At 45.8% G+C, this 25375-nt stretch overlaps 2 protein-coding genes across 2 annotated transcripts in view; one reads left to right on the forward strand and one right to left on the reverse strand.

The window, feature by feature from the left end:
* Positions 1-1315: 1315 nt before the first annotated feature.
* On the reverse strand, positions 1316-15645 carry KMT5A (lysine methyltransferase 5A). Its single transcript, XM_050906894.1, is given in 10 exon segments — positions 1316-3027; positions 4189-4379; positions 5471-5530; positions 5895-5979; positions 6793-7009; positions 8578-8734; positions 10878-10972; positions 11298-11346; positions 11349-11532; positions 15317-15645. Coding segments are annotated over 10 exon segments (1578 nt in total). The 3' UTR covers positions 1316-2816.
* Positions 15646-16397: 752 nt separating this feature from the next.
* SBNO1 (strawberry notch homolog 1) overlaps positions 16398-25375 on the forward strand; it is a 35734-nt gene continuing 26756 nt past the window's right edge. The window contains exons 1-3 of the mRNA XM_050906914.1: positions 16398-16473; positions 23091-23224; positions 23888-23992. Coding sequence (XP_050762871.1) covers positions 23093-23224; positions 23888-23992 — 237 coding nt within the window. The 5' untranslated portion in view covers positions 16398-16473; positions 23091-23092. The remainder of the gene's footprint in view (positions 16474-23090; positions 23225-23887; positions 23993-25375) is intronic.

A 25375-nucleotide genomic window follows, 5' to 3' on the forward strand; every position in this document is an offset into this window, starting at 1 on the left:
AGCCAGGATACACCTCTGAGCTGAAAAAGAGATGTTTACGTGTGCTCTGAACTCCATCCTCTTCTGTGGTTTATCCAGGGATGTGTTTTCCAGTCTCCTTTAAAAAGGTGGGGAGGGGGAATTATGCCCCAAAACACACTAATCGCTCTAAGTCTTAATGAAACAACTTCAGGTAATAAACTGCACAGATTAAACAGAGCTGTGCAAAAGCAACAGCCTGCCACGGAGGCACAGAAGACTGTAACATAGCCCTAGGCCACTCCGAGTTGAAGGAGGTAATAATGAAAGCTGCAATTATTCTTCAGTTTACCATTTAAGATGTTCATTACAAAAAAACCAAAACCAGAACAAAAAAAAAAACCAAAAAAGGTGGGAGTTCACCAGTTAAAGTAGACAGGAGAACACCTCAACCTTTTTGGACTAGTCTTTTTCTGGAACCATCACAGTTGCATCCACTCTGGTGCCCAGTGAGCTGCACAGCTTCTCTCTCAAAAGGGGAGCAAATTCCTTGGCTATGGCTACAGCAGAAGAGGCCACAGTCCTGTTAGAGCAACCCCGCTGCCTCCGGCAAAGCCCCACGAGCCTGGCAACAGCAGTTCAGCTCCCAACCCAAGGGCATCTTTCCCTCCGAAGTGCTTTACACCTTCTTAGAAAATGAAACCTTCCTATAAGGCACAGAGATAAAAATCCAATGGCATGTTTCTGTGAAAAGTTTTTTTATTATATATATATATATATATATATATATCAGTTCCTAGAAAAAGTAAAAGATACATACTCAGTGCAACATCAGCTTTATTACCATCTTCCGATGCAGTGCTACTTGATTACCAGTTAAGCGTTTCAGAGAAGACAATTTTCTTTTTATGTAAAATAGGGAAGAGATCTTCACCCTTTCTTGTTTACAAAAGTGATGCTGAAGAACAAAGGTTTTAAGCTATTTGACCTGATAGAGAACAAGCAAATATTTAAATAAAAAACAAAAAGAAGCATTTTATTCCAATTGTGACTTAAGGGAAGTGCTTTAGTAAAACAGGATACTGTACACTGCTGCAGTCTCTGTTACTGAGACCAGAGAAAAATCAGTGTCAACTCAAATAAGTCAGCCAAAGAAGCTTACCTGTAACTCAGTACATGTAAGGTAACAGGTCTCCAGTCAATTCTTCAGAAATGATGAAAATACACAGGCTGTCTCTGACGAGCTTGCCTTGTGTTAAGTGGTAAATAATATAAAGCATTTAATGGCTAATGATTTTCACAGCTTTCTTTCAAAATGCTAATGATCGGCAATGGAGACAGGTACTATAGCAGCCACTTCATCAATAATAAATACATTCTTTATTTTACAGAGACATTATCTTCAAGTTTTTAATTTAAAAAATACATCACTAAGCCACCTCTCTTGCTGCTGGAGCATACAACCAGGATGTTGTTGCTATTTGACCTATCACATAGGCAAGCATATAAGATTGTCCTAGAGGGCATTAGCTGGAACAGCAGCAGCCTTCAAGACATGAGGAACAGAAGACATTAACAGAGCCACAGATCCCTTGCTGACATCTTCCAGCAGCAAGCGTGGCTGATGGCTCACAGCCATTTTCATCTACACACATGCCAAGCCTGCCTTGGCAAAAATTCCAACTGGTAAGAATTCATCTTTAACATAAAGGACCTGCATTGTATTGCCCGCCTATATCACAGATTTGGTTCTCCAACAGTAACGTCACAAACATCCGCAAGATGCCAAGCGCTCAGCTCCCATGTAAGACAGTGGGACCAGATCATGCTGGACAGACCTACAGGACCAGGCAATAAGGAATCTACTTTCTTCATTGCATGAACTCCATCATTACAGTTTGAAGCTGCATATGAAGATGACTCCTATTTTTGGAATCGCTATGCTCTACTTCAAGCATTCACAGTAAATAAATAGCTTCTGATGTGGCTAATTAGCATAGGAAGGTAATAAAAAAATTTTTGGAGAGAGCTTTTTCTTTTACTTCTTTAAAATCCTCTGGGAGACACCTCCAAGAATCAGCCATCAACTATAAAAAAGTACCTTCTTCAATTTTAGAAAATAAGTAATGTCAAACATTGATTCTCACTGTGAAGTTCTATCTTCACATTTCTGATCAGTATCAACCCAGTCTATCAAAATCCATCCTCATTTGGCTTGGAGTCATTTCTCTGAAGAAAGCAGCCAGTTTGACCATCCATCTCCCTCAGCACCAGTGCATTTAAAGTTCGCTGCCAACATGAGATACGACACTGGAAAAACTGGATCCCTACCACAAATTATTTGAGAATGATAGTAGCATCCACCTCAGAGAAGCCTGTCAGCACTGGGTTGTAAAAAGCAGTCTGACAAGCAGTCAAGCCATTGGATGTACGAGTCAGAGTACAGAAGTACATCTGCTGTCGTAAAGTTAATGCCAAGGTCATCACCCCACAAAGCGGAGCATGAGATTCCATTGCAAAAGCAGAAGCACAACCCAAGTGATTAAGTTTCTGTGCAAGTCTTTGACTGCATGCTCAAGTGGCACTGGTCACTATGCAGAAGTATTCAAATTTTAGGGAGGGTTTCCTTTTGTGATATAAAAGTTTTGGCAATCTAAGATCAATTATTCAAGCCTGCCTGGAAAACTGTAATAGGTATTTAAATACTGCAAAGCAAAAAGGTAGTTTTTAAGGAGCTCAGAACACCATAAGCAGTCCACTAAGAAAGCTGAGGGAAGTGAGGACAGGAAAAAAAAAAATCCACTGACTCCTTGGAGAGCACTCAGTCCAAAAAAAAAACCCCAAACAAAGAAGATGAATTAGTGTTTCAGCCATGGATGAGCTTCAATGGAAGCTTTGCTTCTGTCTCCATAGTCGTACAACAGTTCTTCACCTGCTTTAATGTCTCTGGAAGCTATCAGTATGAGATGAGGCACACCATCAATGTCATGAAGCTTTGTTTGACAGTTGCCACATTTGCTGTGATTAATCAGTCTTCCCAGACGATTAGTTTCTTTTGTAGCATCAACACTGAAAGAACAAGAACAGAACGCAGGATTGCTGCATATCACGCAGTCACGTTTGTGGACAAAAACCAAAGTGCAAATCAGATAAAGAATGAGGAATCCACACAAGGCTTGAAAAATGAAGGAAAACCAGAACATTACAGAATATTCATACGATTAAACAGACAGCACGTAACATGGCAATGTAGGTAAACTAAAGCAATTTGGGGAGATTTTTAAGTTAGCACAAAACCCAGAAAACGGACAACTCTGGACTATGTTTTTGAGCTGCCTGTTTCCAAGCAGCTCTCAACTGTTCATGAGGAATAGCAGAACCCAGATGTAGAACGCCACCAGAAAGGCTTGATACCTTAAATACCCTCCCCTCAAGAAAGCTGTGTCCAAGCTAAGTAGTATCCACTGAGTAAGCCAGCAAAAGCCTGTACTCACATGGAAGGCTGAGAACGCCTAAATACTACATGCCCAACTTCCAGAGACCTGGATACTAAAGCTCTAGTGTCCCTCATTGCACAAAGAATTGGTATGGCAGCTGTCATTATGGCATCTAGACTGCGAGTCAGACACTTAGAATATAGGGCGCTTCAAGGTAAATTCATATACAGGTTAAGTGACCCACACTTCAGTATCCAGTAGTATCAGCCAAGGAGGAAAGAACGTAGTCTGAGTAGCTGCTTTGAGAGAACTGGAGTTGGGGGCAAATGAAAGAGCAAATCGAGTGATAAAGCGTGCACGTGGGGTGGGTGTCAGGTACTAGAGAAAGAAGGAGACCCAGTCAAAGACAGCTGAAGGAAATGTTTCTCTTCCAGAGAGTTTGTCCTTACTGCTTTTCAAACAAAATCCTTGCAACTCAGGAGAAGTAGTTAATTTTTACAAGAGAATAAGTTTAGGCAGAAGTCCATGGCAGAGCTAAAAGTCTCATCCAAGCAGATACAACTCTCCACGCAGCTTGTGCTGTACTTCAGAGAATAGGGCTTTGAGTCACCTACCATTCCTTTTAGCCCACAGGTACAGGAGGCTCTTGGACCATGAAACAGTGCTCCAAAAAGATTTCCTAATTCATGGTTCCCATTAAAAAAAAAAAAATTTGCATGAAAACAAGACAAGACTTAGCAGCATTCAAAGCCTCTATCACTCAACTATCACACTTAAGGGAAGAGAAGCTTACCAGTACGTTTTGCTGAGGTACTGAAAATAGTACATATAGCAGCCTGTGGATGGATCTTGAGCATACACAGCTTCTCGCTTTTTAGCATCAGTGATCTCTATGAGATCCCCATGATATTCAACTACAAATTCTCCTCGATTAAAATGTTTAGTAGCAATTACTCCTCTCCCTTTACCATCGATGTAATCAATCTGTTGAGTTGAAAAGAAAGTCAGCTGGGAAATTAGAAAGTATTTACATGATTGCAAATATGCTGTCTACTAGGAAATCAGTGATTTGTCATTAAAAAATGCTCCAGCAGGGTATTTGCGTGTATTGCAGCCAAAGCTGTAGAAGCACAATGCACAGCATTGTGGAAGAAACATAGGATGAGTTTGGGACACACCCTGGGTTACCAGGTATTTTGATACAAAGTCTTCTAATCAAAGAACTAGGAGTTACTTTCAATAAACCACACAGAGAGAAGAGTTACCAATTTTTTCTTTTAAACTACCAATTAGCTGAGGCAGTAAGCTTTTCCATTTCAGGTGCACCATCAGCATTAGCATGCACAGGTTAAAAAGTCAGAGGAACAGAAAGATCAATCACAGAAATTACATTTATCACCCACCAGTATACTTTACTATTCCTGCCTCTCCCTGTAAACTGGAGAACTCCAAGAAAGTTCTCCTATCACTGTCATAGATGTGACAGTGTTAACTGCAGGCTGCTGCTTTTCAAGAATCACAGCTCTTCTGCACTTCCAGGAGCCATTTCTGCTTTAAATTCTAAAAGGTGATCAGAGTAACCCAAATGGTAGGCACTTGGCCCCAATAACTAGCATTTGCTAGCAGTGGGAGGAAAACCAGTACAACCCATTATATCCCAAGAGCCATAATGAAGACCCACAGCGACTGGCTGTAAACAGGCTAAGAGAATTTGTTACCATACAGACAGTATATATGGGTGTTACCTTTTAAACATATGACAATTAAGATGCTACATCTAACCCCATTTCTGGAAGCTAACCCAAGAAATGAAATACTAAAGGGAGCAAGTGCGTTTTCAGTAAAGACTATAAAGCCCCCTCAATATTTATGACTGAGGCTGCACATACACGTTCTTCAGAGCCAAATACTGCCCAAAGGAAAGACCGTACGCTCCGGTTTTGCTGCACTTTCATCTCGCTATCGAGAAACTGCAGCAGTTCTGACACTGAGTTCTGCTACTTTCTGCTTAAACAGATTAACAGCAAGATACTGTATAAACAGTACATGGCTACTCAGGTTGGCTTTCCAGTTACCTTCATTCCTTCTTCTTTCCCACTTGTAATTAGCTCATCTATTTTCCTCCTCTCCTCAGTCTGCAGAAAAAACAAGAAGAAACAAAACCACAGTATTGTTGATAGCTTTTGTAGCTTATTCTATAGCCGAAAGGAAATTATCAGCCAGTGCCACTCATTTTTCCAAACCATCCCACACTTCTAGCAAAACTGAAGGGTAAAGAGACAGATTTCTGCCCCCCAAAATATATAAGCAGCTAGATTCTGTCCGAGAAGAACTGGATCAGTATTTCCAAATCTTAAGCATGTTCTTAACAATACTTTCCGTGCACAATGCTATTTGTATTTGCCCAATGGAAACCGTTTACAGATAGTTACGCACTTCCTCAAACATTCAACTAACCGGCAATGTTATAAGTAGTGTTATTTTAACAAGAAGCACTACCTCCAATTCAGATTTGCTCTTCCTGGAACTTCTTCGAACTGGATAATAATCTGTCACTTTTCGATTTGGTGTTCTTCCTTGCGTTCTAAGGGATAAGAAGAATAGAGAACACACGTATTTCAGGTCATTTGTGAAGTTACACCTCCAGGACAGAGGTATCTGTAAGAAATTTTTATTTTCAGCTTGGTATGTCGCAAGGTGATCAATATGAACCAGTGTTTCTTATCAGTACTCTTCACTTCAAGCCAAAAGCTACATCCCCTCTTCTCCCTCACGCTACTTCTATTACTCTACTACTAATTCTTTAACAATAAGAATGAGATGCCATTGGAAACCAACTGAAGGGCATATTACAAGTCTGAAGCGCCGTGTGCCTTGCCAGAAGGCACTCTAAAATGTAGGTCATGAAAACTGCTTGGCAAGGAATTCATTAACGTTAGGTCACATTACTCCCATATCATGAGAAAGAGTATCAGCTCAGGCAGGAAGCCTCCCAGCTGTTCTGTTTCTGACAAGGTACATTCCCATTTGTCCACAGAAGAGTAGGTCTTAATGGCTCATTAATTTCTTTTTCTGTAGGTGATCAGCAAGTATTTCACTTAAGATAAAATACAGTAGCCTTGCTTTCAAGAAAAACAAAAGTCCTCTGCAAGGTAGATAAATACTTTGGGTGCCATTTTGTATTTTTCATACATATTATTCTTGAGAAAACAAAGAAGTCTCCTTTAAGATTTGTTCCCCCCAACATAACCATTTGCTTAAAAAAAAGGCAACAAAACAAGAGTAACATTAATTACAGGTCTGACTGTCCTTCCTGAAGGAAAAATGCAGATCAAAGCCTCCTGGTGCAAAAGGACACACAGAAGAAAAAGCTTTTACAATTCCAGAAGTCACTTACTTTCTCCTTGGTCCACGTTTTGCTTTGACCATCTTTTTCTGAGCTGGCTTTGCATTGGCTTCATCAGCACAGTCTGAAGGCAGGGGCGTCTTTTGAGTTGCTACAGTTTCTTGTTTTTGATCAGAGGAGGGCACCGACGTATTGCACCCACCTTCTTTATCTTTCTGATCTTCTGGTTTCATAGCACCTTCAATGATATTGCCACCATTCTTTTTTTCTGGTGACAGGAAAACAAAGTAAGGCTCTGAACTTAGGATCAACTACACCAGAGTGCTTTAAATGAATTCCAATGTTTTCTAGTCCAAGTTTCTAGTTCTGTCAAACAGGAGAAAGAAGGGAATGATACAATCTCTTTCTGCAAGAACCCAGATAGGCTGTTGCTCAGCTTTTGACTAGTCACTGCTACGGTACACGCATATGGAGGGAGAGGTGAGCAGAGAAAGGGAAAGGATAAAACAGAGCCCAAGTACTTTGTCATGTTAGGTTTGTGACTCAGAGCTTTCCAAACGTGAACATGCAGCACCTTCAGGGCAGCGTTGGAGACAACCACACAGTTTGCCACTCAGTGCATCTGGCATACTAAATTATCAAGCTGCCATAAGCTAATCAATGTCCTGCACTGAAGAGGGAGAGGAAGCCTCTCTGGATCCTGCACTGCTGTGATCAGCAGCTGCAGATGCTGGTACCAAGTGGCCAACGCCACTCGGGCAAAATCCACAGGAACTAAAGGGCTGGGACTTAGAAGTAGTCTACCCCACACACAAATAACATTTGCTTGGTTGCATGTGTCCTACCTTGATATGACCACATCCTCCTCAGCCAACTGATTTAGAGGTAGGTGAGCATGGCTTAAAGCTGAATAAAGTTTTTATTTAAAGCAAATCACCAGCTTTAACAGTCCCATCTGCTGAGATAGATGCTTCAATCTCACTGCAGAAATGAAGCACAGCTGCAAGGCCACAGCAGTGGGACAAGCTAAAGCCATCTTCACTTTCTTGTCAAAACTGGGGAGCTAAATTAGGAGCTAAAGGCCCTAAGTTTCCAGAAAACCTGACACTCCCTGTGTTGAGTGGGACTTAAAATACCTGCTTGCTAAAAGTGTTTGCAGCAAAATGTTTTGGCAAATTACCAAGGTTATTAAATGCACCTTTAAACACAAGCCAGCTTCCCCCCCCCCCAAACTTATGGAACTTTCCCATTTCTAGTCACTACAATGAAGCATCTATGAAGCCTGGCACTCAGCATCCACAATCTGTGCTCCTCCTTCTCACTGCCTTTATTTCATCCTGAAAATTTAAGAATTGTTTCTTCTTCTACCAGTACCTCTACTTATACCTGATTTGACTTTGAATTGCCTTTATATAAATTAGTATAAAGTAGTCAAATTATAGAATAAACCAGTTTTAGGTAATAAAACAGATCCCTCAAAAAATTAGATAAACTGCCAAACACCGAGCTAAAGAATCAGAGTAGTAATAGAACTGCAGGGAGATCAGGGCATGTCGACAACGCAAGCATTAGCTTTTTATATCCAGAGCGACAATACAAACATAGCCAGACAAAAAACAGAGGAAAAATTGTCTGGTGAACCTGTGACCTAAGTTTTGAAAAGGATAAGGACACCCTCATCCTTGTAGAGTCCCAGTTTGCTAATAGAGTTGTAGGACTGGGAAAGCAACTGGGCCAGGGGAGCTGCCTGGCCTTTCTGACTGTGTATTAAAGTTTTCAAATTGGGGGTGGGGGGAGCACATTTAATGAGGCAAGCAATCCAAAGCTCAATCTTACCATCTCCTTTCCTGTAGGTTTCGTTTAGTGTTTTGCCCTGACATTTCACCTCGTGATACATGACAGAGTTTTCTTCTTGAAGCGGGGGGCGAGCACCAGGAGTTTTGTTAGGATTCAGGTAGCTGTAGATTTTGGATTGACCAATAAACACATTCTCCTAAAAGAGACCCACACAAAAATCAGTACATCACAGAGACGCCGGGAACCTCACGTTAGTATCCACAACACGCTCCAAAGAGCAGGGCTGACAGCGCTAATGCAAATTACACTGCTTTAATGCATCACCCTTGCTGCTGTCGCTATTCCTACTAAGTGAAAACATAACGGTGGTAAGCACTCAGATCTTTACTAATGCAAACTCTCAGTCCAAGAGGACTTTCATATGAAATGTGGCAGGATGGGGTAGTCATAACGAACTCCAGCTTTCACCTTGTGCTTCACAGTATGAACTCGGGTGCTAAAAAAACCCCAACCCTGAGCTCCTCAGGAGGAAGGCGGCTTCACAGAGTGCAAGCCAAATAAAATATGAATAACACAGCAAAAATTGCCCAAGCCTAGAACATACCTCTCATAGCCAGAGAGGTATGAGCTTACCCAAAGAGACTCATGAGGTGTCAAATGTTACAGCAATTAATTATATGCTCTACTGAGCAACACAGAAGACAGGAATCCGTTTTGCACAGTCTACCTTGAGTGACACCTCTCAGTGAAGTCTGGGAGATAAACAACCCTATCTTTTTATCCATTATATTTCATAAAATAAAGTGTAAAAGTTGTTCATGGCAAAAGAAACATTAAAGAGTCTACACAAAGCACTTAGGCCCAGCCAGGAAAATAGTAAAACCCTCTGGCATGGTCAAACACTACAGAGACCAGGGTTTGTACACTGGCTCGGGCTCCAAGAACACCAACGGTGAGCAGTATCAAATTTAGCAAAAGTTTTGTGGAGTCGTGTCACCTTTGTTTTTACGGTCTCCTGCCACCTCACCAAGTTTGACTGTGCAGCGTATGCAGGGCACGCAGATTTCAACCGTGAAATCTCAGTGTCTGGACAAGCAGATGCAACTTGGCCAGAATGAGTTTTTCTTGGCTATAGTTCGACTCAACTAAAAGCAACTTTCAGACATTGCAAGCCAGTTAAAACAACAAAAACATGCATCCATTTTTTTAGAAAAGCACACAAAGGTTCCTATTAGACAAAAAAATACCTCAAATATAGCTGACTAAACAAATGCTCCAGTATATGTAGTCACACAAACACTAAAAAAGTAAACAAAGCACACAATAGAATACATAGGATAATTTTAATAATTAACATAATCATGAGTAACAAACTTAATGTGTACATAATTCACACACAAAGTAAGACCAGTTAAAGGCTCAAATCTTAGTCCACAAATAAACTTTACTACAGATTAAGATTACAGTAGAACAGCCTGAGAAAAAGCAAGTCAGTTAGACACTCCCTGGCCCCCACTATTTCTGAAAGGCCTATGAAAGACAAGACTTGCTTCTTAAAAAACTGGGGCTTTTAAGCATGAAATACTATGAAAATACTCCATTCTAACAATTGCAAGCAGCACACCCTGTGCTGCAAAGTTCTCAAGATTTAGTGAAGAGTTTAAATATGGGCATTTCAGGAGAAAGCCACCAGCAGCAGCGAACCGCAGGAGTCCACCTGCCAGCAGAGGCTTCTGGCTTTGAATACACCATTAACAGGAAACGAACGACTATTTTTCCAACATAGCTTCCTCCCCTCATTCCCAGCTCCCTGCCTGCTGTGCTCTTGGCGCTACCGAGACGCGGCTGCCACGTCTTTGTCTGTGCCAGGCTTGAGACCCTGGAGAGCAGAGATTTTCTCAGCGCAGCAGAGCACACGAAGGGCTGCTGAAGAGCTCTGGGATTTGATGCAATAGCCACAATTATTTCCACGGAGGGTTAAATGCAAAGTGACGATCGACCTCCGGCCAACTGCCTGTAACAGAACTACAGGACGGGGAAGATGGCACGGAGGGATTGCCGAGCCCGGGGCCTGGCCGCTCGCTGACAGCCCCGCCAGCGCCCCGCGCTTGCAGGGCAGCTGCGGCAGGGCACGGGGAAACACGGAAAGAGTCAAATTCCACTTAAAGTTAACCGATTTCTGAATGATCCGAGGAGCCCCAGAAGCCAGGCGCCCGGGGCCACGCCGGGGCAGCCCGCAGGCCGGCTCGCTCGCACGGCGGGGGGGGAAGCGGAGGGCGCAGCAGACCCCAGGGAGCCGCCCGCCCCGCTCCGCCCGCCCAGGCCCGGGCAGTGCTTACCCCGCCGGCCCGGGGGCGGCCGGGACCCTTCCTCTCGGCGCTCTCGGGGCTCGCCTTCTCCGCGCCGCCCGCCCTGGCCTTGGGCATGTTCTTCCCTAGGAGCAAAGGGGGAAGATCGGCGCCTGAGCCATGTCCGGCGCGGCCGCCCGCGGTCATCGCCCAGCCGCCGCGGCCTGCGCCATGTTTAAAGGGCTGGATGCGGCAGGGCGAGCCGCGGCGGCCCAGCCCCTTCCCGGCGAGCTGCGCACACCGCGCGGGGGAGGAGTCCCGCCGGCCCCGGCGCCCCGCGCCTCCCGGGAGGAGCCTCCGCGCCGCGGAGATACCCCCGACTCCCGCCCTGCGCGACAGCCCGCCGCACCCGCACCCCCCCCCCCCGAGCGCGCCCCGGCTCCGCTCCTCCCCGCCGCCGCGCCCGCACACCTTTAGCCATGACCGCGGCGGCGCGGCCCCGGCGCCCAGGAGCCCCCGGCGGCCGGGCTGCCCCGACAGTCCCCGAGGAGCTCCCCCGACGAAACCAACCGCTCCGTAGGGAAGACGCCGCGCTCCCTTCCGCAACCCCATTGGTTTAACCGCGTGCCGATAACCGCTTCCGCGCCCCTGATTGGCGCGCGGAGCCGCACCCCGCCCTCTCCCTGTCACACGGAGGTGGTCGCAGCTCCCGGGAACAGGGTTTAAATGTGCGTTCCCTGGGCGCTGATTGGCCCGTGCGAAGGGCAACCGGCGCTCTGATTGGCGGCTCGGGAAGGAACGCCCTTCCGCGGCAGGGCCCCGCCACGTGGGTAGGACGCCCCGCGGGGAGCGGGCCCCCGCCGGCCCGTCCGTGCCCCGCGGAGCGGCGGCGGGGGGGGCGGTGAGACGCAGCCCCGTCCTGTCCGGTCTGGCGGTGCATCGGCATGGCCCAGTGCGGTCCCGTCAAGACCTCCTCCCTCCTGCACCTCTTCGCGGAGCACATGGATCTCTGCTCCTGCCTCCCCTGCCACGGGCGCACACAGCCCCCGCCACCGCACAGCGGGGATCCGGGGGAGCCCGAATCCTCGCGGGATTGTAAAAACCCTGCTCTGCGAAATTATTAGACTGCTTTATGCAACGTCTAGCTTAAATCTCCCTGGTTGACATTTAAGTCTATTAATTTCACCCTCAAAGCTTGCCCGGAAAACAGATAATACTCAAGTATTGCGCTTCAGCATTAAAACCCTTCTCGTGTAATCCCCCGTTCCCCGACAAGGGCAGCTGAAACACGGCAAAGCCACAGAGCCGTCCCCAGGAAAGCTGCAACAGCCTTCAGCATCGATGCCCTGGTCAGAAGCTCACGACAGGTCTAGTACCTGCGCTTCAAAATCGGGAGAGGACGACTGCAGAGAGTAAAGCACCAAGGAGGCAAGAGGGCACACACAGATCAAGGGGATACCGCATGCTTCTTCTTTGATAGTGGGTGTCACCATGGAAGTTAGGAAATGACCACGCAGGACCTCTTTGGTCAATTATATTGAGCAACAACGTGTGACTAGTCTTTCTTCTTATCTGTGTTAGCCCCTTTAAGACTTATCTAACAACAGCTACCTGTGTGCGCTCGGGATGTGGGTCCGTAGTACGTGAGCTGACCCAAAGCGCTGTCGTCACAGGGGATGGCTTCCCACCGCAGGCTTATCTGCAGCCACAGGCCGCTGCTTGTCTCTCGGGCATTCCGACAGCGACATAATCAGCCAGTTCAGGATGGCGATACAACTGAAAACTATCCTTTTCCTTAAGAACAGAAAAAAAAAACCCACCACTGTCAACTTCAGCAAGAAACACCCAGAAGGGACGGCCTCATCCTTCCCGCGCTGTCCCTCGGCAGTCGGGGAGCGGACAAGACACAAACGCGGCGTGACTGCAGAGGAGATAGGAGAAGGCAGCACGGTGTTTCAGCCTACCCTCTCCTCATTTTGCGATAGCTCCCTGCATAACCAGGCACTTTGAGAAAAGGCAGAAGAAACCCAGCTCTGCATCGTCACCGTAATGTATTATGTCTGCGTCTTCACTAACACGGCATATGCACTTCACAGAAAGGCAACCAAAATGCACTAGGCGTTTTCCTGTAAACTCCGTCGGACACAAGGCTGCAGCCAGCTGACATCAGCTGGGCATCACGTTGACGAACTTCTCCATGAAGGCAGGTTACACCAAGCTCTCCAGAAGAGCACCGGAGCCCTTAGCAGACACTCGTCTCATTTTTCCACCCCAATTCACGCTGTTCTTTTCACACAGCTAGGATGTGACTGGAAAAAATTCTTCATAAATTATTAATGATGATTTCCTTCTTGCAGTAAGTGAGGAACACTGTTCCTAATGTCTTGGGAAAGCTCTGGAAACACCTTTACTGTGGTTTTGCTCAGCTTTTGGGGGTTGGATTATTTTTAATATTCGTTTTATATATGTATATTAAACAAAGCAACCGAGTTTGCATTGAAGCTGTGCGGGCCGCCACTAGAGGGCAAAGCAAACTAAGGAATTCTCTTCCCTAGAGCAACAAAGAAAACAACGTCATCTCTAAGTGGCCTCTGCTACCGGCACGGCGGGATCATGCTAGGAATTAAGAAAATATGCTGGCTTTACCCCCTTAGCTTTCCTCAGCGACTTATGACCAAAAAGCCAGCACCGAGGGGAAGTTAAAATGTTATCCCACGTAAGGCTAGAGCCCAAAAGAGGAGGCGTCTGTGGGAAACCGCCCGTCACCGTGACTCAGGATACACAGCGCATGGGAAAGTGCCGGCCGACTCCTATACTCCAGAGGGAGCAGCGCGACTCCCACTAGCACCAGCTTTAAAACCCAGTGACCTAAATATTATCTCCCGTAGTAACTGTGAGGGCAGCTCCTGAGAGCACTACGTTTTAATCCGGACATGTGAAACTGTTTTGTGGGGGAAGGGATGACAAATGAATGAGCAAGGCGTTGGATTTGCTCAGAAGGGAAAGAAAATCTTCAGAGTAAGTACCTTCAGTCTGAACACTTCACCCAGTTTCAAAAAAATCTTATTTTTTAGGACTGGTTACCTTTGAATTCCAAAGTTCAGTTTCTTTCAAATATACCAACAAGATGCTTGTTAAATATTTCCACCTAAGAGCAAGTTCTTGGTGTAATTCTCACTTACACAGCACCTGTCATATTTGCAATTCAATATCACAACATTTACACAAATTACTTATTCACAAGATGAAATCCTGACAATTTGCGTTTCAGCCACTGTACCTCTCCACTGGAAAGCAAGTAAAAACGATGCCCTAAGGGTAACTGTTGAGTGTTACATTAAGCAACATTATTTTATAAAGTCATATAGTAAAATGCCAGTAGGTGCTAACTACGTTTCTTAGATTATAACATACAATTACATTCAGAATAGGATCTATCAATGATACAAAAGAGCATCTCTGACTAAAAAGTGCATTCAGTGAGATCCTTAAATTATATGCAAAATCCTATGGAAACGGCGTCCTGCAGATAATTCTGCATGTGCTAATTTCACGCCGGTAGGAAGAATCATTGCCATCAGTGGGATTACTCACCTCTCCCAGTCGAGGATGATCATAAATTCTGCTCACACGCCTGACGGATAACTGTCTTTTCAACTCAAGACATCAAAAACGTCACTTTCTTGCCATGATTGCAGGGAGCTGCTTAGATGCCTTTAATGTTAGCTACAGCGCACGTGAACTGTACTTCATTGTGCCGTTATTTGAAGCGTGCAGAGGGCAATAACCAAGACACTAGCTGCCATGTAAATTGTTCTTCTCATCTCTGGCCACACTTCTGTCGTCTTTTTCTCCATTTAGTGTCTGAAGCATCACTGATTAATCTGAATTACTTAAGTCAGTTTAATTAACATTGCTTTGTCTTTAAATAGCTTAGCCTAAATCTGTCTAATCCTTTATTGGTTATTTTAATCCTTGTTAAGTTTGTCTAATGGTAAATAAGCAAACTTGTATAAAATTGAATGAGCAGTACTGAACGTTTTAAGCAGATTTCATGACTGCCGACACTTTATGTCTGCTTCAATTTTATGTTAAAGTTCTTAAAAATGTTCATATTCTTACACAACTGGGAAAACATTTCAATGGAAGACTCTTTGAGCAAAAATCTGTCAAGAGGGCCTTAAGTGCTAAAAAGATCTCTCCAAATGTAAAACTAGCATAAGCAGTCATCAGGTTTTCAAGCATAGTTAGCTCTCTGCAGCAGAAAATTTCACATTAGCAGCTTGTAAAATACTTGCAAGGGAAAACTCATGTGCCAGCACATCCCCACGGGTGTGGCATTCCCAGGCTGGTCAGCAGGGATGGCGCCCTGCACAGCACCGCTCTGTCACCCCTCATTCTCCTAAGGGAGTCCAGGAAGCTCCTGTGAAGGAAACACTAGAGTCGTGGGACTATGAGGGCATGGGGGGGGGGGATGGAGGGGGCTGTACATAGCCCCAAAAGCGGGTAGCACCGACCCCGCCAGAGTACTTGGAGCCCTACAAAGCCGGCTCAGCGTGCTTTCCCAGGGATGCGCCCAGGCCCGGCTCCACAGGTACACCAGTGCCAACCCCGGCGGGATGGAACCGACGGGCCGCCCGAAGGGAGACGCGTTCACCAGCGGGAGCACGGGCGGGGGGAGGCTGAGGCAGCATCCCTTCTCCTCAGGCCGGCAGCCCCAGGAGGCCGAGCTCCGCGCCAGCCGCGCCCGGGCCCGCCCGCTCACCTCCCAACCGCCGCCAGCCCCGTGCGCCGCCTCCGGCGGATGCGCAACGCGCATGCGCGCGAGCACGGTCTCTCTCTCTCTCCCCCCCCCTCCGCGCGGACACAGGGCGCGCCTGCGCACTGCCCGCGCTTCGCGTCATCGCCGCCTCTTTTTTTTCCCACGATGCCTCGAGAAAGAGCCGGGTCTCGCGAGAGGGCTGCCTATCGCGTCCTCGCGGCAGCCGCCATCTTGGAGGAGCCGGGATCACGTGACCGCTTGCAGCCGTTCGCCTCCGCCTTCCCCTCCCCCACCCACCGGGAACCGGGCCCAGATCGCCAGTCTCGACTCCGGCCGCCGCCCTAGGGCTGGGCCCGCCCGCGGGGACGTCGCTTTTTGAGGACGGTGGACGCACGCCGGGTTTTTTTTGGGGCGGGAGCTTGCTGCCTTCCCCTGCTGCTGGGGCAGGGAGAAACGAGGAGCGGCATGTCACGTGACGGGGGAGCGCGGGGAGCGCGCGCCAAAGCCCGGCGGCGGCAGTGGCGGGGCGGGGGGGGTGGGGGGGGGAGAAGGGGGATGGGCGCGAGACAGCGGCGGCGGCCGGCCACGTGACTAGGGAGGCCAGGGTGGAGGGGGCTGCGTCACGTGGCGCGGAGGGCGCTCCAGCGGCGGGCGGTGGCTGGTGTCACGTGGGGAGGGTGCGGCGCGTCGGGCGGGGGGAGGCGCGGCCGCGGTCACGTGGTACGGCGCGGCGGGCGGCCCTAGGGCCCCCCCCTTCCCCTCCCCCTCCCCTGTGAGAGGGGAGGGAGGGCAAAGATGGCGGCGGTGAGTTAGAAAGCGGCGGGCGGCGGGGCCAGCGGCGGAGACTTCCAGGACCGGCCGCGGGAGGACCGAGAGCGAGAGAGAGTGAGTCCCGCTCCGCCCTTTCGCCTGGCGGCGGGCCTGCTCGGCCGCCTCGGGGCGCTCCCTGCGCGGCGGGGCCGCCGCGGCGCCCCCGGGGGTCCCCTCCCCTCAGTCCCCCGCCGCCGCCGCGTACCGTGCGGCGGAGCCCGCGGTGGCGCCGGCGTGGGGGGAGGGTTCTCCGGGAGGGAGGCCGCCGTGCCGGCAGCGAGCTCCGCGTCTCCCTCGGCCCCTCAGCCTGAGGCGGTCCGCGCGGCCGCCCCCGCCGGGGGTCCCCGGTGGGCCAGGGGCGGCGCGGCGTGCGGGGGAGGGCGCCGTTGCCTCGGCGGAGCCGCCGCTTCCCCGGGAGTCGGGCAAACTTTGTGCCCGCGGGCGTGGGGGGGGCGGAGGGGCCGCCTGGGCGGGCGGCGAAGCCCCCTGGCTCCGGGCGAGCGTGTGGCGGGGCTGTTTGAGGAGCGGTTGGCGGAGCCGGCGGCGCGGGGGTGGGGGGCGGCGGTGGGGCTGGCCTCCCTCCCTCCTCCCGCCCTGCTCGGGTAAAATGGCATCGGGACCGCGGCGTCTCCCAGCCGGGTCCGCGCCGCTCGCCTTTGTGCGCTCTTTCCGCGGCCGGGTTAATTGTTTAAGGTTTGAAATGGAGCCGCTCTGGTGAAACGAGGCGGGGGGGGGGGGGGGTTGATTTATGGTGCTTGAGTGGCTCTAAAGGCTGCCGTGAGAGGCAACCTTTCGCCCTTCTCCGGGATCCTAATGCTATTAAAGGGATCTTTAAAGAGATGGAGGTCTGAAAACAAAAAGTCGTGCATGGGACACAATTACGCAGCCAATTCTAGCCCAACCCGGAAGTTTATGTCGGGAACACGTGTTGGTGGGGAAGGTGGCGAGGCTGGGAGCCGGGGACCCTCCCGCCGCCTCCCGCGGGGCTGGCCCGCCCGGCCGAGCCCTCCGGGGGCCCCGCAGCTCCCGGAGAGCGAGCGGTGGGGGCTGAACGCCGCAGCGACAGAGCCGGCCTCAAAGTCCAGTGACTCTTAACGAGCGCACCTCAAACAGAGGTTGCTAGGGTGAGTAATTGTTTAACATAAAAATGCCCTTACAGTCTGAAGGGGAAGAGGCCTTGTGGGTTTTTCTTCTATTTTTTTCTGTTGTTTCATTATTATTTTTAGCTGGCCAGGTTCCACACTGTGTTTGAGGGTATAAATTAGAACTCTTGTACTTTCTTCCAGGTACTCGTAGGCTGGTTTTAGATGTTTGATACCTGTTAAAGATGATGCCAGTCGTTTAAACGCCTTAAAAAAAAAAAAAAAGGTTGAATTGATGTATTAGATAACTTCAGATTGTGTCATTTGCTCACGCTAATAATTTCTTATTTTTTTAACTTGCTCTGGAGTTAAGAATTAACTCAGTGATAGACTATTTGGCTTTAGAAGCATATAGATTGTGTCTGGATTAAAATTATTTAAATACATACATGAATGTTTTGCAAGCTTCCCCCCCACCCCCAGTTGAAAAACTATAGTTGATGATGTAAAGCAAAGAATTTACTATGGCAGAAGTTGTGTAACAGCATGATGTTTGGATTGTTTTTCTATATCTTCCTTACCAGCATGATATCTTAGATTTGAATGCAATCTTAGTCTTTAAAAAAAAAAAAAATGTGGACAGTTTGTCTTGTTGTCCAGACAAGTTCTTTGGTGTCAAAACTGGCTGATAGCTACTCTAAAAGCTATTGAAGTAGGTAGCAGATATGGTTAATGCATTTCTTGTGCCTTGAGATGCTCCTAGACCTGACTGCCAGGCCAAAACTAAGGAAGGGTTGTAGTGCTCAGATACTGCTCTTATCTCTTCTGGGTTTTTACTTCTTAAACTTTCGCTGCTGGCTGAATTATCACTTCCAACCATTTAGTCTGAAAGCTGATTTCATGCCAAATCATTGCATTGTTTAGTCTCTTAACATTTTCAAAAACTTCTGAATTTCATGGTTTCAAACCGTGTATCCTGACTACTGTAAATTTCATAAAACAGTCATGAGAGAGCTTTGAGGCAGGGTTGAATCCCACAGTATCCGGAACTGTACCTCGTGTCCTTACAACCTTTGACTTTAGAGAGGTACCCAGCGTTTGAAAAACTGGTATGTTTTTTACAGGATTAGAATAATTTTCACAAAAATGAAAAAATTAACTTTGTACATTTAAATGCAATGTTAACTACTAGTCTTGAGGTTAAAGCATGTCAGGATAGGCGAGTTCAGTAATTAGTGTTTTACGCTTTGATTGGATGGTGACTTGGAAAGGACCAGAAGGGATTGGGTTGGTTGGTTTTTTTCTTTTTTTGCTGTTACCCAGGTTGCCTTCTGGAGCCAAAGGCTGTGAGATGAGCAGAACCCATCTGGATATCCAGAGAATCCTGTTGTGTGGGATTGGGGGTTAGCAGCCCTTACACCTCTGTTGTGAGAGGCTGCAAATGGAGATGTGAAATTTTTAGGTTGATAATAGGTCGCAGTTTAGACAGCCAGAGAATTTGGGGGACATATCTGTCTTTTCTCTATAGCTTCAGAATTTGGTATTTTAAATGGGTTCCAGTATAGTTCAAGTGACATGTATTCCTCAGAAAACCAATGGGAAAAACCCTCCCAATAAAAGGAGAACAAGAGTTGCTTGACTACTTTAGTGTCCCAGGCCAAGCATTAAAACCTAAGTTTGCAGCTTGGGTACGCCACAGAGGCCAGTTGTCTGCAGGGTTTGGAAATAGCTGTGCCTAGTTGATTGTGATGTTTGATTTGGCCTCAGTTATGATACTATTGTTCATTATGATTTTAAATAAGTACTTTAGATATATGATGTTACAATGTGTAACTCACAGACCTGAAAATCGGAAGCCTTTTCATTGTTTAGGATTCTACCATTATTTTTCTTAGGGGAAATGGAGAGCAGGTTGCTTGACATGTGTTTTAGAATCTCTCTTTTTTTTTTTTTTTTTGTTTTGCTTCTTTGTACCAAAGCTAAAATGGAGGGAGGGAGAGCGCCAGGTTGGCATGGATACATGACATAGTATTAAACATGGCATTCTGGTTTTGTATCTTAAAATCGGAAGTTATTTACATAATGTGCAGTGGTAGCAAAACTGTCTTTTTATCAAAGTTTTAGGCTCTATTCTTCAGCAGAAGAGCACCTTACAAAAATGCTTGGTGTGTTTTGATAGCCCTTCTTGAAATGGCAGCAGTTTATATTTTTTCTTAATACAAAGAAAATAATTGAGATACTACTACTGCTGAAATTTTATAAATACATTTTTTAGTTTTATCTAACAGGTTGATTCTTGCTCAGTGACATTGGACAGCCTGGCTAAACATAGACAACCTTATCTGCAAGATTCTGCATGCTCAGAACAGTTCTTCGACTGCTGATATGCTCAGGGAACAGCTTGTAATATTCACAACTTTTTTATAAGTATTTTCTTTTGGAGATTTTTAAGATGTGGCAAACAGGTCCTTATATAGTATTGCCAAAGCTGAGCTGCAGAGCTTGATAAAGTCGCTTTCACTTACGTTAACTAAGGAGCCTCCTACCTTGTAAGATTATGGAGCTGTTTCAGCTTGATAACATTTTAGGCTTCACTAGCATATGTCACAAAAAATAAACTAAGCTATCATGATGCAGCTTCTGTATTTTTTTTCCCCTCATTTAATTTCCTTACTAAATTAAAATGGGGGGGGGGCGGGCAGCAGTGGTGTTTGGAAGTTTCACAAAGCCTAAAATTGGTGCTAAGTATTCAGTGACTTTTAATGTAAAAATTCTAGAAGTTCAGAATTCCTTTTGTTCCAGTTTCAAACAATGCAGCTTTGTTCCTAGTGTACAGAAACAAAATAAGTGAAACTAGTCAAACTTTCATTGTCCAAATTGTCTGACAGACAAATAAACAATTGCTGTTGTTTTACTTAGCTTTTTGCTGGATTGTTAGCAACCGCTAATTTTTAAGACTGTTAAAATTGAGGTTAGCATGAGACAGAGGCAGCTGCAGGGTTTCTTATGTGAAAACAGCCCTGCTAAGAAAGGGATGCTTCTAAACTGAAGATACTTGTTCTGGAATTATAGGAATTGCTATACTAGTTTCTATCACTAGTCATCTAGTGAAAACTTTGAAGTAAGCAATTAAAGTACTACTGCTATAAATGTTTTTTTCTGAACTTGGTAAAACTGTCTTAAGATAGCCAAGCCATCGTGTTTTTAAAGGTTAAAAATGTGGAGTTCAGTGTCACTGTGGATATGTTCAACTTGAAACAGACTTGACAGGTTACGGCACCATTTTAGGATGGTTGGGGAAGATGTGTTTTTGTGTGGTGGTGGTGGCGTGGTTTTTTCTAGCCTTGGTTTTGCTTTTAGTCTCAACTTCATAGAAAGGCCTTTCCTTCATGTATTGCAAGAGTAGACTGGAAGTTATCTTGAGTAATTTTTTTGTCCTAGTTTTCTTTTTAAGTAAACAGCCCCAAGCTTCTGACTTTCCATGCCTCTATTCAGTATAGCCACTTATCTCTCAACCAAGTTTTGGTCATACCTTCTTTTAGAGATGGTGTAATCAAAACTACATGTGGACTAAATAATGACATAACTGACACTTTTTCCTTCATACATTTAGACATTTTTGTTTATTTGACCATGTTGAGCAAAGGTGTTGCACTATGTGGAAGAGTGCTCATGCCTCTTTCCCAAATTGATACTGTAGAGTTACGATTGTAAAGTGTTTTGGAGCTGCTGGTTGGACGAGGTAACCCGTGTTAATTCCCTTCTGTAGAGAAATTCCCCTTCAATGGCTGCTCTGAAGTTCCTAACACCAAAAGAAAGTACTGATAAGCTAAAACTTCATCTACAGACTTAATCTTTCTCCTCTCACCTGTTTGTAGTTAGTAAACAATGCTGTAGGCTTCTAAACTTAGATATGATGATTGCTGTTAGTATTTTAGTCTGAAAATTAAGGTTTTGTCCTACTCAATTAATAGTTATGTGTAGTCCCCTTTTTTGAGACTGGAGGCTTAGTCCTTCTGAAAGGTAAAGTTAACAGTCTGTTCTTATTCATTTTTCTTGACCCATTCAAGGTTTTAGGAGACAGACTAGTGGGAGGTGACATCCTTTGAAGGAGCTGCCATGTTAATTAAATCTGCTAGATGTCTTAATATTGCTTAATATCTTCTGTATCTGATAACTACAAACCAGGCCATTCTGCCAATTTATCTGATCACCTCAAATGCCTTTTAAAAAAAAAAAGTAGAGTCTAGTTCTGACACAGCAAGTGGTGTTTAATGGGATTGCATGTGGTCAGTAGCAGTCCCACCAATTATTGTTTGTTGCTTCGGTATTCTTTTGGGTAGTATAGTCGTTGATACTTAAAAGTATATCTTCCCCTTGTCCCAGTACCTTACATCCACTACTTCAATTGTGGTGCCACCATCTCAGTATTAGTCCACTAAAAGAAGGTTTCTCCCTACTATTGGACAGAATAAAACTAGGAGGAAGAAGAATTAAGTGCCTGAGGCTTAACTTATTACAAGAATTACCTGTTCTGCGAAATGTGCCAAGTAATGTGTGTGACCAACCAGCTGGATGTGGCTTAGCTGTACATAGAGAGAAGGATAAGCGAGTGAGTGCTTCTTTCGGAGTCTGTGAATGAGTGTATCTAAACCGCCAATAAATATTTTTGTCCTCTTACCTGCTTTAGAGTAGGTGTTCAGCTTTGTTAGTTTTTAATGTTTTGTTATCAGTGGGTGTTACGGGGGAGTGGAGAATAAGTGATATGAATTTCTACTTGAGGTGTATCTGAGGTGGAATATATAAGCAACAGCTCAAGTTATGTGGACTCATTTAATTTTTGTCTTAGTACCAGGGTAAATGGGCTTCCTTCTTAAGGAAGCAAAGCACATTATCTTCCCTCCTCATCTTAAAACATAGAGTATTTGGCTTTTTTAATAAGTTTTTGCACTGTCTAGAATAGCTTTTTGAAATTAATTTTGCTTGTCCTACACATAAAGGAGTCTGTGACCTGATGTTAGTGTCCTATTTAATATGTAGTTAACATACTGTAATAGTGGAACATTTGTTCTTTCCACTATGCAAAACAAAATTTCTCTAATGAATGAATTACTACCTAATGTAATGGCAAGCAAGAAATAAAAGCTTTCCTTATAAGCTTTTTATCACTAACTCGTTGTTACAAGATAAACTAAATGAGTTTTAATTGTACTTCCCTCGTGCAGTGTGCTTCACTGACAAAGACGTATCATTAGCATAACACAGTCTCACCATTTCTGCCTCTTGGTATTTCTTGTAATGCTTCAAAATGTAGTGCGATGAGGACTAGAAAAGGCATCTTTTTTTTCTTTTGTGTAGTAAACTGTTTCATTCTTCGTGCTTCTAAATGTGGTGGGTATATTGAAAAGATTTTAAAAAACAAAATAGAGGAAAAATCTACAGATGAACAAAAGAGCCAGAGCAAATCTAGAAAGTGAAACTCTCTGTATACAAGAGACTGCATCGCGTACGCCCTTAAATCCAGAAAAGGGAACTTTAAATATGAGTGTGTGTGTGCACAAAATAAATCAAAATTAAATATAACTTGTATTTATGGTTCTAATTTTTTAGAGATGGTGGAGCCAGGACAAGATCTGTTGCTTGCTGCTTTGAGTGAGAGTGGAATCAGTCCAAATGATCTATTTGATATTGACTCTCCGGACGTGGTTCTTGGAAATCCAGCACCAACTCCAGCTGTTCAGCAGGTTAAAACAAGAACATAGTCGTTTGCTGGAGGACATAAGAGCTTGTACTTGATGTATTGTGGAGGGGGGCGTGGTGTCCATAGCAAATGCTTAAAGAATGTGGAGTTTTCATAAATTGCTTGCTTCATAGTACTGAGATTAGAAAATCACTTGCTAATTCATTTTAAACTTTTATACCAAAAAAGCAATGTGAAATACGCTATTGAGGTCAGTATAAACATAAATATACTTAACTCCTGCACATTAAATGGGGGCATGCTGTTATGTATCCATGGAGAACTCTAATATCATGGGAGTCTAGCTGCTCTCCTATAAAATGTGCAAAAAATGTAATATAATGTGGTGTTTAAGCTTCATGACAGCATTCAATCTGCAAGAACATAACCATTTCAGACATAGACTGGGAACAGTAGTGTGTTGAGCAGTGACATTACAAAACTAATTACATTTTCACCACAGTTAAATATACACCACCTTGTTAGTTAACTTCTTTGAATGTGAAATCAACCACTTGATCATCTTTATTTTCAGTGAAACCTTTGTTAATGAGCACAGTTAAGGACTTCCCCGTTAACTTCCATTTTGTGGGTGGATATTTAGTCTTCAGGTTTTTTTCCTTGCTTATGTGAGTGTTTCCTGATGCTTACTTTCTTTCCTCTGCAGTCAGTGCCACTTAGTGCGTTAGAACTAGGCTTGGAGACTGAGGCCACAGCTGCTGTGAAACAAGAACCAGAGACTGTATCAACTCCAGCCTTATTAAATGTTCGGGTAAGAACTGGTACTTCAGGATTTTGTATGTGTACGTGTGGTGGGCTAATCCTGGCTGGACACCAGGTGCCCACTAAGCTGCTCTGTCACTCCCCCTCCTCAACTGGATGGGGAGGGGAACAGGACGAAAGGGTTGTGGGTCGAGATAAGGACAGGGAGATCAGCAGTTACTGTCACGGGCAAAACAAACTCAACTTGGGGAAATAATTTATTGCCAGTTAACAATGGAGTAGGTTAATGAGAAATAAGAACAAATCTAAAAACACCTTCCTCCCCCCATCTCTTCTTCCTGGGCTCTACTTCTGGCATCATCACACATAGTCTCTGCTGCTCCTTCCTCCTAACGCTCTTCCCCTGCTCCAGCAGCTCCTTCACAAACTTTTCCAACCTGGGGCCTTCCCACGGGCTGCAGTTCTACACAAACTGCTCCGGCATGGCCCTTTCCACAGGGCGCAGTCCTTCAGGAACGGACTGCTCCAGTGTGGGTCCCCTGCATGGCCACAGGTCCTGCCAGAAAACCTGTTCCAGCGTGGGCTCCTCTCTATGGGGTCACAGCGTCCTTCGGGCACATCCCCCTGCTCCGGCGTGGGGCCCTCCACGGGCTGCAGGTGGATATCTGCTCTACCATGGACCTCCATGGGCTGCAGGGGGACAGCCTGCCTCACCACGGGCTGCAGAGGAGTCTTTGCTCTGGCGCCTGGAGCACCTCCTCCCCCTTCTTCACTGACCTTGGTGTCTGCAGAGTTGTTTGGCTCTCATATTCTCACTCCTCTCTCCCAGCTGCTGCTTGCGCAGCAGTTTTTACCCCTTCTTAAATATGTTATTACAGAGGTGCTACCAACATCGCTGATTGGCTTGGCCTTGGCCAGCGGCGGGTCCATCTTGTAGCTGGGTGGAACTGGCTGTATTGGATGTGGGGGAAGCTTCTGGCATCTTCTCACAGAAGCCACCCTTGTAGCCCCCCCGCTACCAAAACCTTGCCACGTAAACCCAATACGGTATATTAGTAAAATGTAACAAAAGAGGTGGGACTGTAAAATGCCAGTTGGCCATCGTCTCGGTTCTACTTGTACTGAGACTGTGAAAGCTTAGCGTACCCATGGGTTGATACGATTTCTATGGCAAGGAACACAAAGGAGGACAAAGCAGTACGTAGAAAACCGTTTTGAGGTGTCCCGTGTGCCTTTTACTTCCCCTGCATGCAAATTCTGGGGATATGGAGGTTTTGTAAACTTGTCTCCTGTACCTGAATTGTGTACCACCTTTTCTAGCTGCAGATAATTCTGAGCACCATAGTCTGGTGGTTGCACCTGAAACAAGAATATAAAAAGCAGGTCTGGAGGAAGGTGGATGTAGTGCAGTGTGTCTGAAAAAGGCTGCACA

Source organism: Gymnogyps californianus, chromosome 16 (genome assembly GCF_018139145.2).
Source record: "Gymnogyps californianus isolate 813 chromosome 16, ASM1813914v2, whole genome shotgun sequence".
NCBI classification, from domain to species: domain Eukaryota; kingdom Metazoa; phylum Chordata; class Aves; order Accipitriformes; family Cathartidae; genus Gymnogyps; species Gymnogyps californianus.